At 37.5% G+C, this 12991-nt stretch overlaps 1 protein-coding gene and 1 pseudogene across 2 annotated transcripts in view; one reads left to right on the top strand and one right to left on the bottom strand.

The window, feature by feature from the left end:
• Window positions 1–7371, bottom strand: part of fancd2 (FA complementation group D2) — a 30737-nt gene extending 23366 nt beyond the window's left edge. For both annotated transcript variants that reach the window (XM_051713008.1, XM_051713007.1), the window contains exons 1-9: window positions 7117–7371; window positions 6855–6964; window positions 5472–5606; window positions 2652–2719; window positions 2463–2563; window positions 2282–2339; window positions 2120–2172; window positions 1911–1989; window positions 1171–1295 (exon numbers count right to left, since the gene is read on the bottom strand). In XM_051713008.1, the coding sequence (XP_051568968.1) occupies window positions 1171–1295; window positions 1911–1989; window positions 2120–2172; window positions 2282–2339; window positions 2463–2563; window positions 2652–2719; window positions 5472–5606; window positions 6855–6918 (683 nt within the window). In that variant the 5' untranslated portion in view covers window positions 6919–6964; window positions 7117–7371. The remainder of the gene's footprint in view (window positions 1–1170; window positions 1296–1910; window positions 1990–2119; window positions 2173–2281; window positions 2340–2462; window positions 2564–2651; window positions 2720–5471; window positions 5607–6854; window positions 6965–7116) is intronic.
• A 345-nt stretch (window positions 7372–7716) lies between these two features.
• On the top strand, window positions 7717–9784 carry LOC127449609 (glutathione peroxidase 2-like; annotated as a pseudogene).
• Window positions 9785–12991: the final 3207 nt, after the last annotated feature.

Consider the following 12991-nt stretch of genomic DNA (forward strand, 5'->3'; position numbering starts at 1 on the left):
TATAATTGCACCCTGGTGCAAATAGTGTCAGATACTGCATGTGTGGTTTTTATTTTTATGTATTATTTCAGGAAGTATTAAAGGAAATATTAAGAGTGGAAGCAGGAAATCGGATAAGAGTGTGGGACAAAACGTGTATTTGAACTGCGGTGGCTAGGACAACACTACACATTCACACACCGTCTTTACACCCCACACCACTGCAGCGATGCCTGAGGTCACTGTACTATAAAAACATACTAGCTTCAGAACTCAAAACTTCCTCCTCACTACACAAAAAGCATTTGTTGTAACCAAGCTGCCAAAACGACTCGTTCTCTACTTCCTCTACATTGTGATGTCACACTGGTGTAGACATTTGCATCTGACCGCCTCCAAAAAACACATCAACACCTACTTAACATATCACTTCTGTAGCCCTGCCCAGTACCAGCGAGATGGCAAGGAGAGAGGAGGTCAATCAATAGCAGAGAGCCAATCATAACAGTGGGCATTTACTGGCATGTCTTAAAGGGAAAACAGCACCAAAACCGAGCATTTCTGACAGTGGGTCAGAATGAGGGTGGAAAATTATCATGTTTTACATATTGTGGCAGGGTGAGCAAGAGACAGACACGGTGGGTGTGGCATCAAGCCTCGGAGAGGCATTTATTGAAAATAATAATAATAAACATAAAATGTCCAAAAAAGTTCCGCCCATTGCCCAAACGAGTCTTATTAACTATGCGCCTCTTCTCTCTCCTACCCACTCCCGTTGTGAGCCTGGCTGATGGACAGCCCTCAGAGGCAGGGTGACAATGACGAGACACGTTCCGCCACAGTTTATATGACTGTTTGTTTTTGTTTGCAAAAAAAAAAACATTACTACAATAATAAATTAACCTAAAGGAACATATTAAAATCATTTAAAAAAAAGGTATGTCATGACCCCTTTAAATCAGTTTGCCTCCAAACAAAGTCGTGTTTATAAGGTAATACCGGTTTGATACAATGAGCACTTTTGAGGATGAGATAATCACAGGATTTGTTAAAGTTTGCCAGCTTAGTGACAAAATCTTTGAAAGATATTCAGAATTTTGTTTGAGGCATGTTGTAAATAAAGCAGCTTTCACAGACACTTCTAGCCATCAAATAAGTGCAAGAACACTACAGGGTCTGATGCTGACATACTTCAGTTCTCTGGCCATATCTCCATGCTGGGAGTCCTCCAGGATTTCAGGTAGGCTGGTTATAATGTCCCGCTGGATTTCCACAGGAGCCACAGACACCATCTGCATCAGCTTACTGCTCAAATCCTACACAAACAGAGACAGAGCAATTAAATCAGCCAGACATTATTCACAGCAGTGCCATAATTTGGCTTTGACAAGTAAACTCTAGACTAACACAAATTCCTTGCTCAATGTGAAGCATAGGTAATGTATAATTACACTTGTGTAATTTTTTGGTTTTGGTTCTGTGGTTTTACATCATATGAAACACCATCAACACAATAACAAAACACACCAAGATAGATCCATAATCAACAGCTTAGTAATGTACACTTGACCAGACTGGTAAGTCCAAGAGTTTTTACACTAATTATGGTGACCATTTCATATCAAATTGAGAAACTGTACTGCATAGAGCATAAATGTGGGGTTCCCACACCTTTCAGCCAATACATTTCCATGACTTATTTTATAGAGATTGCACTCACAAAAAGCCATTTCTAGCTGATGAATTATTTTAGAGCTGACAATGACATGGAAAATTTCACACTCTTTTTTTTCGTTCCATTATTTTTCCAGGCTACAACCTTGATTTTTCAAGGATTTCCAAGACTGTGGAAACCCTGTAAATATCATTCAGGAAACTTCCACTGCCACAAAGTACACCGTATGAGAGCCACAGTGTGAGTAGAGTAGTACCTTGCCGTCTATGATTCTGTCCAACCACTTTAACTGGTTAATAATGAGACGGGGAACATTGAGGCCATCCTCACACACTCTGGAACAGAGTACATTAAAATAACAAATAACAGTGATACAGGGCTGTCTTTGGGTTATTCTAATGGTATATGACACACTAAGAGTAAGAGTAAATGTAAAAAACAAATTACACTTTGACAGACATTTACCCCTCAAACATGAATTCTGGAAGCTTTTCAAACAATATGTTTATAACCAGGGTCTAAATGTAGGACAAAAGAAAGGGAAACAACATAAAACATTAGATTTTTTTCTCACTTGGGGATCTATGATCATATGTGAGGTGGAAAGAGGGGTACATCTCTTTTTACCTGTAGCATCTCTATTCCAAGCAACAAGCGCACAAGACTCTCCTGATAGGAACCAGAACTGATCATTAGAGAGAAAACAAAAAAACATTTATACAGAGTCAATAAGACTTCGAGATTATTGCAATAAAAAACACTTATTTTCTAATCTTTTTAGCTAAAAAAACAAAGCCATGCTCATTACTTGGTATTTTCCTCTCCGGCAGATTCTGGCACACATGGAAGCAGGCAATTTCTGAATCTCTCTGGCTCTTCGAAGTATGTTTCCAGCCCAGATATGAACTCCTGAATGAAATAAGCCATGCAACATGTTAATAAATATTCAATGTAATAAATTTCCAATATAAAAAAGTAGTATAATGATGTTTCTCACATTGGGGAATCTGGGATTTTTTCGAAGACGCTGCTGGAGTCGCTTTTGAAATATAACTTGGTCCACAGCTGTTATGATGAAAAACGTTTAAGTGATATTCGACAATGGAAAATAATCTGTTAGATGAAACATGTATATTCTGAGATTTACTCGAATTGTATACATTAAAAAAATAATAATAAATAAATAAATAGCTTTCACCATTGTAAGTTTTACTGAATCCTCCCCTGTTCATAATACTCAAAAAATTAATGTAACCAAGTTAACTTAAATTAACTGAGTTGTTGCAATGGTTTCAAGCTTTGCTTAATCTATTTATGTTGGGATAACATGAATATTTTTTTGTTTGGTTTACTGAAACTGGCCAAGGGGGTTCTATTTCCCAGCATGCTTTGCATGGCACTCAATAGTGAAAGAAAATGTTAGATTTAAGTATTATATAATGTGTCTTTGTGCAAGATGAATATAAAGGGGGAGACTTGTAGTGTTTAATGTTTTGTTATGTTGAGATTTAAAAGAGTCCTGTTATGTTCGAGTTTTAGGGGTTACCATCATGGTGAAAAATGGGGCTTGAGATTAGATTGAGGACAGGTACGTGTTGAGAAATCTCAATATCGCATTACTCATAGAGCAACTGCTATGCTAATCATAGCATAGTGTTTCCAATTAGCATCAGAGTTCTCACCAAGGCAGGCATTGGGGGGAGTGCCCCCCCCTAAAGCAAAGAGTTGCCATTTTGCAAACTAGCCTTTGGAATTTTTTTTCTCTCTCTCTGCTTTGTCATGCCAGTATCTGCTCATTGCGTGATCACTTCACAGCAACAGGATCAAACCTAACTCAAAGGAACACTGATCTCCCTAAGGGAAACTTAAAATAATACAATGTCATTTAACATAAAACTGCATATTTAACACTAAAAGGAACTTGAAACAGAATTATAACTCCAAATTACATATAAATTAAAGTTAATAGCATCCACAAATAGTCCCTAAACCTTGCACAGATCTACCTCATTAATTATTTGAATACAACAGGCAATGGCTAGTCCCCAAAGCACAATCAACAAAAGCAGTCCTAACCTTACGTAACACATGATTTCAGTGCGCGCTGATGCAGTCTCAAAATCAAATTTTGATTGCTGTAATTCTGAGTAGTAGCAGCAGCATGGATATAAGAGTGAAGTGGTAGGAGGAGGGAATGGACTTAACGATACAGGCATCGGCATCATCACTGACAGAGCAGCAGGTTGGCATGCTATATGAATACTAACAATAGTGGAGTTGGAGTTCACTAGTTCGAATCCCAGGGCGTGCTGAGTGACTCCAGCCAGGCTTCCTGAGCAACCAAATTGGCCCGGTTGCTAGAGAGGGTAGAGTCACATGGGGTAACCTACTCGTGGTCGATATAATGTGGTTCATTCTCAGTGGGGCGCGTGGTAAGTTGAGCGTGGATGCCGCGGTGGATGGCGTGAAGCCTCCACACGTGCTATGTCTCCGTGGCAACACGCTCAACAAGCCACGTGATAAGATGCGCAGGTTTTGATTGTCTCAGACAGAGGCAACTGGGATTCGTCCTCCGCCACCCAGATTGAGGCGAATCATTACGTGACCACGAGAACTTAAAAGCACATTGGGAATTGGGCATTCCAAATTAGGGAGAAAAGGGGAAAAATAAATAAAATAGTGGAGTTGTAATTAGTGTTGTTTTTATTGGTTTCGTGGTTTTGGTTGTGGAATATGGATTATTGTGTTTGTGTTTATTGTGGAATTGAAGAGCTTTTGATGTGGCGATGCATGTTTACTAAGTGTAGTATTTTGTGTTACATAAATGCAAACAGGCTGTGATGTAATTTATTAATATTATCGCAATTGTTGTAGAGTATTTTGTTTGTATGGTGTTTTGATGTTATGAGATGTTTATTATAAATTTTGATCTATTTCAATAACTACAGACTGGGTTGTCATGTATTGTGGTGTGGACATTGTTTTGGTCTATCTCAGATCACAAAAAAGTGTGCCCCCCCTATGAAAACGAAATGGGGAGAAAAAAAATTATAACTCTATTTATAAATATATTTTTGTGGTTAACACAACAGCAATGTTGGAACGAAAAAAATCGTATTTTGTACTATTTCAATACTTAAACTATTTCAAAAGATGAGCAGAGAATATATGTGACAAGAATTTGTTCATGACAGTTAACCATTGATATCGTTTAACAATGTGAAGCCGTTGGCAATGACAAAACAATACGAATGTGTACAAAAATGTGTTTATGATTGAATCAACTTCAGCCATAGAGTTATTTTCTTTATTTTTATTTTTTTGGATTTTTCCCCTTTTTCTCCCAATTTGGAATGCCCAATTTCCAATGTGCTTTTAAGTCCTCGTGGTCGCGTAGTGATTCACCTCAGTCCGGGTGGCGGAGGACGAATCCCAGTTGCCTCTGCGTCTGAGATCGTCAACCTGTGCATCTTATCAAGTGGCTTGTTGAGCGCGTTGCCACGGAGACATAACGCATGTGGAGGTTTCACGCCATCCACCGCGGCAACCACGCTCAACTCACCACGCGCCCTACTGAGAACAAACCACATTATAGCAACCATGAGGAGGTTACCCCATGTGACTCTACCCTCCCTAGCAACTGGGCCAATTTGGTTGCTTAGGAGACCTGGCTGGAGTCACTCAGCACGCCCTGGGATTTGAACTAGCGAACTCCAGGGGTGGTAGCCAGCGTCTTTACCACTGAGCTACCCAGGCCCCCTATAGAGTTATTTTTTTTTGAGTATAGTAGATACTTCCTCATAATGAGTCATCTTACCAATTTCATTAGCTGTATTGCCAGGAGTCAATGTAACACCAGATTCCTTCAAGAACTGACCAAAAACTGAGTCCGGGTGAGAGTTCTGTACAGAAGACTTTGTGGGTCGCCCACTGCTTTTGGTCTTTTTGGACTCTGTATAAATAAGGTCACATTTTCAATAATAACACCAGAAAGGTTGACTTTTTATGACACTAAAAAGTACAAGGACTCTGACTTTGTTCAGAATATCATACTACAATACAAATGTTCTGTATACACAGTGACAGAATACCCATATGACTTACTACATTTTAAGGAGCAGACTGTACTGAGTACTTTATCCCATAATGCAACACAATAAATATGACCTTTTATTTGCAATGTGACGAACTGGAAATAATATCAACCATGATCATTAATCATTATTTGATCACACTGCTAAGACATAAATTTTTTTTTTTAAAAACTTAAATTTTAAAAATGCAAAATAACCATATTTTAATTCTGAAATAACTGGACTCCAATCACTGAATGAATTAAACATGTGTGAGTGAGATTATGTGACAAGTTTTTATCATTGCATACTACATAAAGTTTCTATTAAAGCAATAGTTCACCCAAAAATAAAAATTCTTTCATCGTTTACTCACCCTCATGCCATCTCTGGTGTGTATGACTTTCTTCTGCTGAACACAAACGAAGATGTTTAGAAAATATCTCAGCTCTCTTAGTCTATTCAATGCAAGTCAACAGGGATCAAAATTTTGAAGCTCCAAAAAACACATAAAGGCAGCATAAAAGTAATCCATAAGACTCCAGTGGTTAAATTCATGTCTGCAGAAGTGGTATGATAGGTGTGGGTAAGAAACAGATTAATATTTAAGTCCTTTTTACTATAAATTCTCCTCCCTTACCAGTAAGTGGCGATATGCACGAAGAATGCAAATCACCAAAACCAGAAGAAGAACTCTTAGGAGAGAAGAATGCCTATGAGTGCTGGTGAAAGTGGAGATTTATAATTAAAAAGGACTTAAATACTGATCTATTTCTCACCCACACCTATAATATCTCTTCTGAAGACATGGCTTTAACCACTGGAGTCGTATGCTCATTACTTTTATGCTGCCTTTAGGGGCTTCAAACTTCTGATCACCATTCACTTGCATTGAATGGACCAACAGAGCGGAGACATTCTTCTAAAAATCTTCGTTTGTGTTCTGCAGAGAAAAGAAAGTCGTTCATATCTGGGATGACATGAGGGTGAGTAAATGATGAGAGAATTTTCATTTTTGGGAACTATTCCTTTAAAAGGCTTAGGCATAGGCAGTATAATACTGTGCAGTATAAAGTAAAACGTACACTGGTAATCCATTCCAAACATAGCCAGTAGCTGTTACTTACTTGGTATATCAAGTGTGGAATCTTTGTCCACTGTGGTGGAAGAGCGCTTCTTCTTACGCATCATCTTTAACTCAGATTAGATTAATGAAACGACGAATGACAATCGTTGCCTATTAATGTAACAACAAAAAAGTGAATATAATACAGTATAATATAAAGTAATATAGTAATGTACTATATATGCTACACTATGTTAAGTAATGACCCTCTTGATGTAAAACAAATAAAACCAAGATTCTATCAGTAAAACTGTAAAACAAACCTTTTGCTGACTGACAGACACGGATAAAATGCTGTTGTTGTTTTTTTAGCAAAAGCTAAGCACTCTCGACGGAGACCGTACTTCAGTAAAGTCCAGTCAGAAATGTTTACCCTAAGGTAAGTGTCTGCGCTGTTGATTTTAAGCGTTTGTCATTTAACCGTTTTATTACTCAATGCTGATTAAATTAAGGCTGAAACATCAAATTTATATTTTCGTAAACAAGCTGAAGGATTTCTGTCACACACGACTTCCCGCGCCAATGTTTCGTAAAACGTAGAGGTCGTGGTGAAATTCGTAGTCCTGTAGAAATATGAATAGTTTAAGGGCGTAGCTTTATGTCTTTTTCATTTATCTATATAAGTCTTTATAAAATAAAATAAAAACAAATAAATCTAATAACACGTCTTTTCAAGAAATGTCTCCAGGAAAAAAGATAAACCATTTCTATTCTAAAATGTTGTACACAACATTTTGATGATGCTCCCTTGCGTTCTAGGGGCTTGTCTTAAAAGTGGGCGTGGAATGTCGTCAGAGTCCAATGCAATGATTGGTCACTTTAGAGCACACCGCCTTCAGATAACAGTTTTATACTATTGTAATTTTCCTGTTTCTTCCATAGTTACCTGCGTCGAGACTTCGGGGCTGGAACTAACATGGCTGAAATAAAATCGTTTTACGACATCACGGCCAAAACGCTCACTGGAGAGGAGTTCAAGTTTTCACCTTTACAGGGCAAAGGTCGAGAATGTCGCCTCTCTTTGAGGAACAGCTACCAGGTACTACATCCAGAGGAACGAGCTCCTCGGACAAAGAGCTTGTTATTCTGGGAGTCTCCTGAAATCAGTTCGGATATCAGGTGAGAACATGTAATTCAAAAGTCCTTTACCGCCAAACAGGTGCTTGTGACGCACTTGGGTCTGTCATCCCCTGCTGCTGCTGCTGTCATGTACCTACATGTGCATGCACCTGTCTGCATTTTATAAACATCTAATATTGGAGTACAATCCATAAACAAATTGCAGTTACATGTTATTGTAATTTTCAATCGTTATTTAATCAACATTCTTGAAATACAGAATGCCTAACAGATTATTAATGTAGTTAGAAGGGTCATTAAATTTGTCTTCATATATTTTGTTTCAAATTGTGGATGTTAAAGGAATGTTCCGGGTCCAATTCAAGTTGAGCTTAATGTGTAACAACGTTGATTAAAAAAATAAATAAATAAAATTTACAGTATGGATCCAACTATGTCAAACCAACTGCAAAACAAATCAGAATATTATTCCTTACATGGTACAAGGCTTCTAAACTCCGCAAAAAAGAAATGTCCTCTCACTTTCACCTACTTTTATTTTCAGCAAACTTAACATGTGTAAATATTTTTTATGAACAAAGTTTCACAGAAATGTGACTAACAGAAATGGAGTAATGTGTCCCTGAACAAAGGGGTGGTCAAAATTAAAAGTAACAGTCAGTATCTTGTGTGGCCACCAGCTGCATTAAGTACTGCAGTGCATCTCCTCCTCATGGACTGCACCAGATTTGCCTGTTCTTGCTGTGAGATGTTACCCCACTCTTCCACCAAGGCACTTGCAAGTTCCCGGACATTTTTGGGGGGAATGGCCCTAGCCCTCACCCTCCGATCTTTTTGCCAGTCCTGTCTGGTCCAGCGAAGGTGGGTTTGTGCCCATAGGCGACGTTGTTGCCAGTGATGTCTGGTAAAGACCATTATAAGACAATAAAAAACTGTTGTCATGAATCATGATGACGTTCATCCTGTAAACCCTGTAATCTGGTAAACACAGTAACGCTGGTAATTCCCTCATTTTATCACAATAAAATCGTCAACTAGTGTAATGTTTACATCTTGAGGCAATGCTTTCGAAACACCATGTATTTTAACATTTATGGACTGGCCCCATTTACTACCATTGAAAGTGCCATTTGTGGTCATCAGCAATAATGTGATTATGAATCTCATGCCCATTTATTTTATTTTTTTTATCTTCACTTTTCAGGAAAACTGTAAAAATAAAGAGATCCTGATGTCCCTGAAGTATGTCCGTCCTGGGAATGTCTTTGAACCCAAATTCCAGCTCTTGGAGAAGGTAGACGTGAATGGGAAAGACGCTCATCCTCTCTTTGTCTTTTTCTCAAGGAGAAACTTCCCTTCCCGAGTGACGAGCCAAGGGCCTTCATGAACGATCCAAAATGTATTGTGTGGAGTCCCTTGTGCAGAAACGACATTACATGGAATTTTGAGAAGTTTCTCATAGGATCCGATCGAGTGCCATTCAAACACTACAGCAGAAGATACCTGATCAACAACATCGAAGGACACATCAAGAAGATTCTCAACACAGCCAACTAAATGTTTTTTTTGATGTTGTAGTTTGCATTGTGGTAGTTAAAAGTGTCCAAATAAATCACTATCCCAGCTTCTAGGGCGTTTGCAATGATCTCCATAGTTTTTCATAGCAGATTGTGCTCTCATGTGCATAATGTTGCTGTTTTTGGACTTTTATTTCATGAGGATGCTACTTTAAACATGCTGTCTTGTGGGGGGTATCTAATGCCATGCAAAAGTACTAACCGTACAGTTTCATTCAGCCCATGCATGGCACAACATGATTTTTGTGGATCAATAAATGTCTGTGCTTTTCTACTTGTGTCTCAAGACTGCCTTCATTGAATTCTGCTCTGGTCACTGGGGAAGACATTTTTGTTTGTGTGTGTGTAATACAGTAGTCACCATCAGGTGCTTTGAAAAGGTTGAGAACTTAATTCTGTATTAATGAGTTCCAGTGAAAACTAATCTCTGGAGTGTGTGGGGGAGGAGTAGAATTTCCCTCTGCAGAGACTTGGCAGGAATAAGAGTCAACGATAATACATTTACATGCAGTTTGCTCTTAACTTTCAAATTGAACCGTAGCTCAAACCATGAGGAAAATTTACTTTTCAGGAGTGTTAGTATTGTTGTCATAGCAAGCTGTTTATTAGGGCTCAAGCACTGAAAGTGCGGAGGCCCTATTGTTCTTCTCAGGACTATTAGGGCCCAAGCACGCAGGCTCTGAACTTTTAAATACTCCTAGGGGATTCATGTGACTGGCACCAAATTTCTGCAACATCATGCCAAGACATTGTAGATGCTAAATTGCGAACAGATTTTTTATATTTTGAACAGTGTCACCATGACGAAGCAATACATTTATGGAGAAAAATGGTAAACAGGAAGTGCCTTATATCTTCTGTGTGCATTGTGTGATTTTGATGAAAATTCAGCTGTATGTTTGGTAATGGAGGCTGATTACATTGATGTGGCTATTATGGGTCACGGTCATAGCGCCACCAACTGGCAGCAGAAAGTAAGGCAATTTTAACACTTTGAAATAGCCCTCTTGTTTTTACATGAATTGCTTCAAAATTCTTTAGAATAAAAAAAAGTATCTAAATATTCTTAAAACAAGATATATTTTCTTGACAAGCAAAATGGCATTAGATATTAAGTCTTGTTTTCAGAGAAATCTGACAAAATGTAGTAAACTTTATGCTTAAAACTAGAATAAATATCTGCTAATGGGGTAAGAAAAATAAACTTGTTTTCCCTTTGAAATGAGTTTATATTTCTTACCCCATTGGCAAATAGTTTATTCTTGTCTTAAGCATAAACCTCACAAAATGTAGTTAAAGATACAGTATCTTTGAAAACAAGACAAAATTTCTTATGCTAAATTTTAGGTTGATATATCAAAAAATGACATTTTGGTGGCAGTTTTTATTCAGACACAGTACCAGAAATGTCCAATAGAGGACAGCCAAGCGCCATTGGTGAATGATTCCGAAAAGGCCACATCTGCACAATTGTCTGAGTAACCTCAGCAGGAATTGGCATAAAAACACAATATGAATTTGAGAATAATAATACAAAAAGGGCAGTTATTTGAAAGCTTTTTCTAAGGACAGGACCAGTCTTTTTTTATTATTTTTTTTATTTTTATAAAATGCCATAAAAGTGAGACAGTAAGATATAAACTTTGGGATCTAAACAAAACTACTGTTAGAAACACCTCTCAAACCACATTTTATTGCACAACATTATATAAGATTTTTAGAAATATTATAATAACTTCTAAAAGAACTGGTTACAATGTAAGTGCTGTTAGCAGTTGGAGCCAGCAATTATTTTCATTTTCAACAAACATATATTTTTTCTGCCATAAATTATACATGATAATTCCTTTGTATGGCTCGAAATGATCACATGGTTGATGTCACTTTCTAAACTGTGAAAGGCCAGCCCATGTAACCATGGAAACCTCACACTATTGCCTAAACAGAATGAAGATTTATTGTATTAATATATTATTTAATAAGAATAACAAGTAAGGCCCAATGCCTGGTTGCATTAAACGCCTTAAGTTTTTCCCTTAAGTATAACATTTAAAGTGTACTTTTCCCTTACCTACCAAAATTACATGATGGTGTTGCATATAATCCCTTAGACACTTCTCTTAGCTAAGGGAAACCGTTAAGGGATTTACTACAGTGAGACAGATTTTACCACAGTAAAAATCTACTGTTACCATGGATACAACATGTGCCTACCTACTTTCAGAAGATCGTAATTGTCCCGACCAACTTTTGGGCAATTTTACCACAAAGAAAATATTTTAACTTTATACTATGTTTTTATTTTCATTTAAATGACTATTAAACTTTCTCACTCTCATTATTAATATGTAAATTATTGTCAGACCTCTTCTGAAGCGGTGAATAAATGCACGAGGGGAGCGTTGTCACGTGACAACTGTTCCTTTTCTCAGCCATTTTCAAGCTGCACCAATCACAGTCGTTTGTGATTACTGCGGAAAGATTTTTTTCAGAATAATTTCTGGGGGAAACACGGGCGGATTTCCATTTTTATGATGTACAATCCTGGAACGTAATAGATTCAAACACTTTTTTTGTTGTTGTTGTTCAAATCTTTCCCGTGTATGTAAAAAATAAAAAAAAAACCGTCCAGAGTTTTGCATGTGGACCAATTAATGAAGGATTCTGCTTTTATAGCCGGTAAGAGCCCTTTTGAGAAAGACACCTTTTAATTGTAATGACTGTGTCAGGTAAGGGGTGGATGGTGGTGCAAGATGTTTAGATGCTTGTATAACTGTGCAGAGAACTGATTGCCATCCTAAATTAAGAATATTAGTGGTGGTCAGTGAGACTGTAAGATATATAGCCTATATACATATTCGCGTTATATCGCAAATTAACTTGCGTTATGATTTTAATGCATCCATTTATACAGTTTATAAAAATGCAGAGAGCCGAAGATACTAGGCACATTTATGTGAGTGTGCTCCTATTAGATCGCAATAGTTTTTCTATCTATAAATAAATCGGCTTGACCTACTGTACTCTTCAGTTGGTTATATAAACTAAGCCATCTGGGGTTTTTTAAACCCTTTCACTTCCATACCTTAAGGGGCTTTATGCAACTTAATGTATTTTGACGCCCTTAAAAGAAAGAAATGAAGAAATGAAAATTCTTAAAGATCCTGTGAAATCAAAATGAAAGTTTTGCTGCTTTTCATCTATATCTATTACCTTTAACGTCATCTATTTGCTTTCTAAACGTTGACAACATTCGTTTTCATAAGATACAAGCATTTAAAATCTGCAGTCTCTCTCTTCCACCAATATGGATCAAACATTTTTATGACTCATTCTACACTTCAGACTTTCATCCAACTTTCTGTCCAATCAAATGCTTTTTTGAATGAAAACACACCCTACCCTTACAACCTCTGGCTGTGTTCTAACTGGTGCTGATCAAGCCTTCACAGGGTGTTTTGAAGGGAGCAAAATCCATGAA

The sequence above is a fragment of the Myxocyprinus asiaticus genome, chromosome 12, assembly GCF_019703515.2.
Source record: "Myxocyprinus asiaticus isolate MX2 ecotype Aquarium Trade chromosome 12, UBuf_Myxa_2, whole genome shotgun sequence".
NCBI lineage: Eukaryota > Metazoa > Chordata > Actinopteri > Cypriniformes > Catostomidae > Myxocyprinus > Myxocyprinus asiaticus.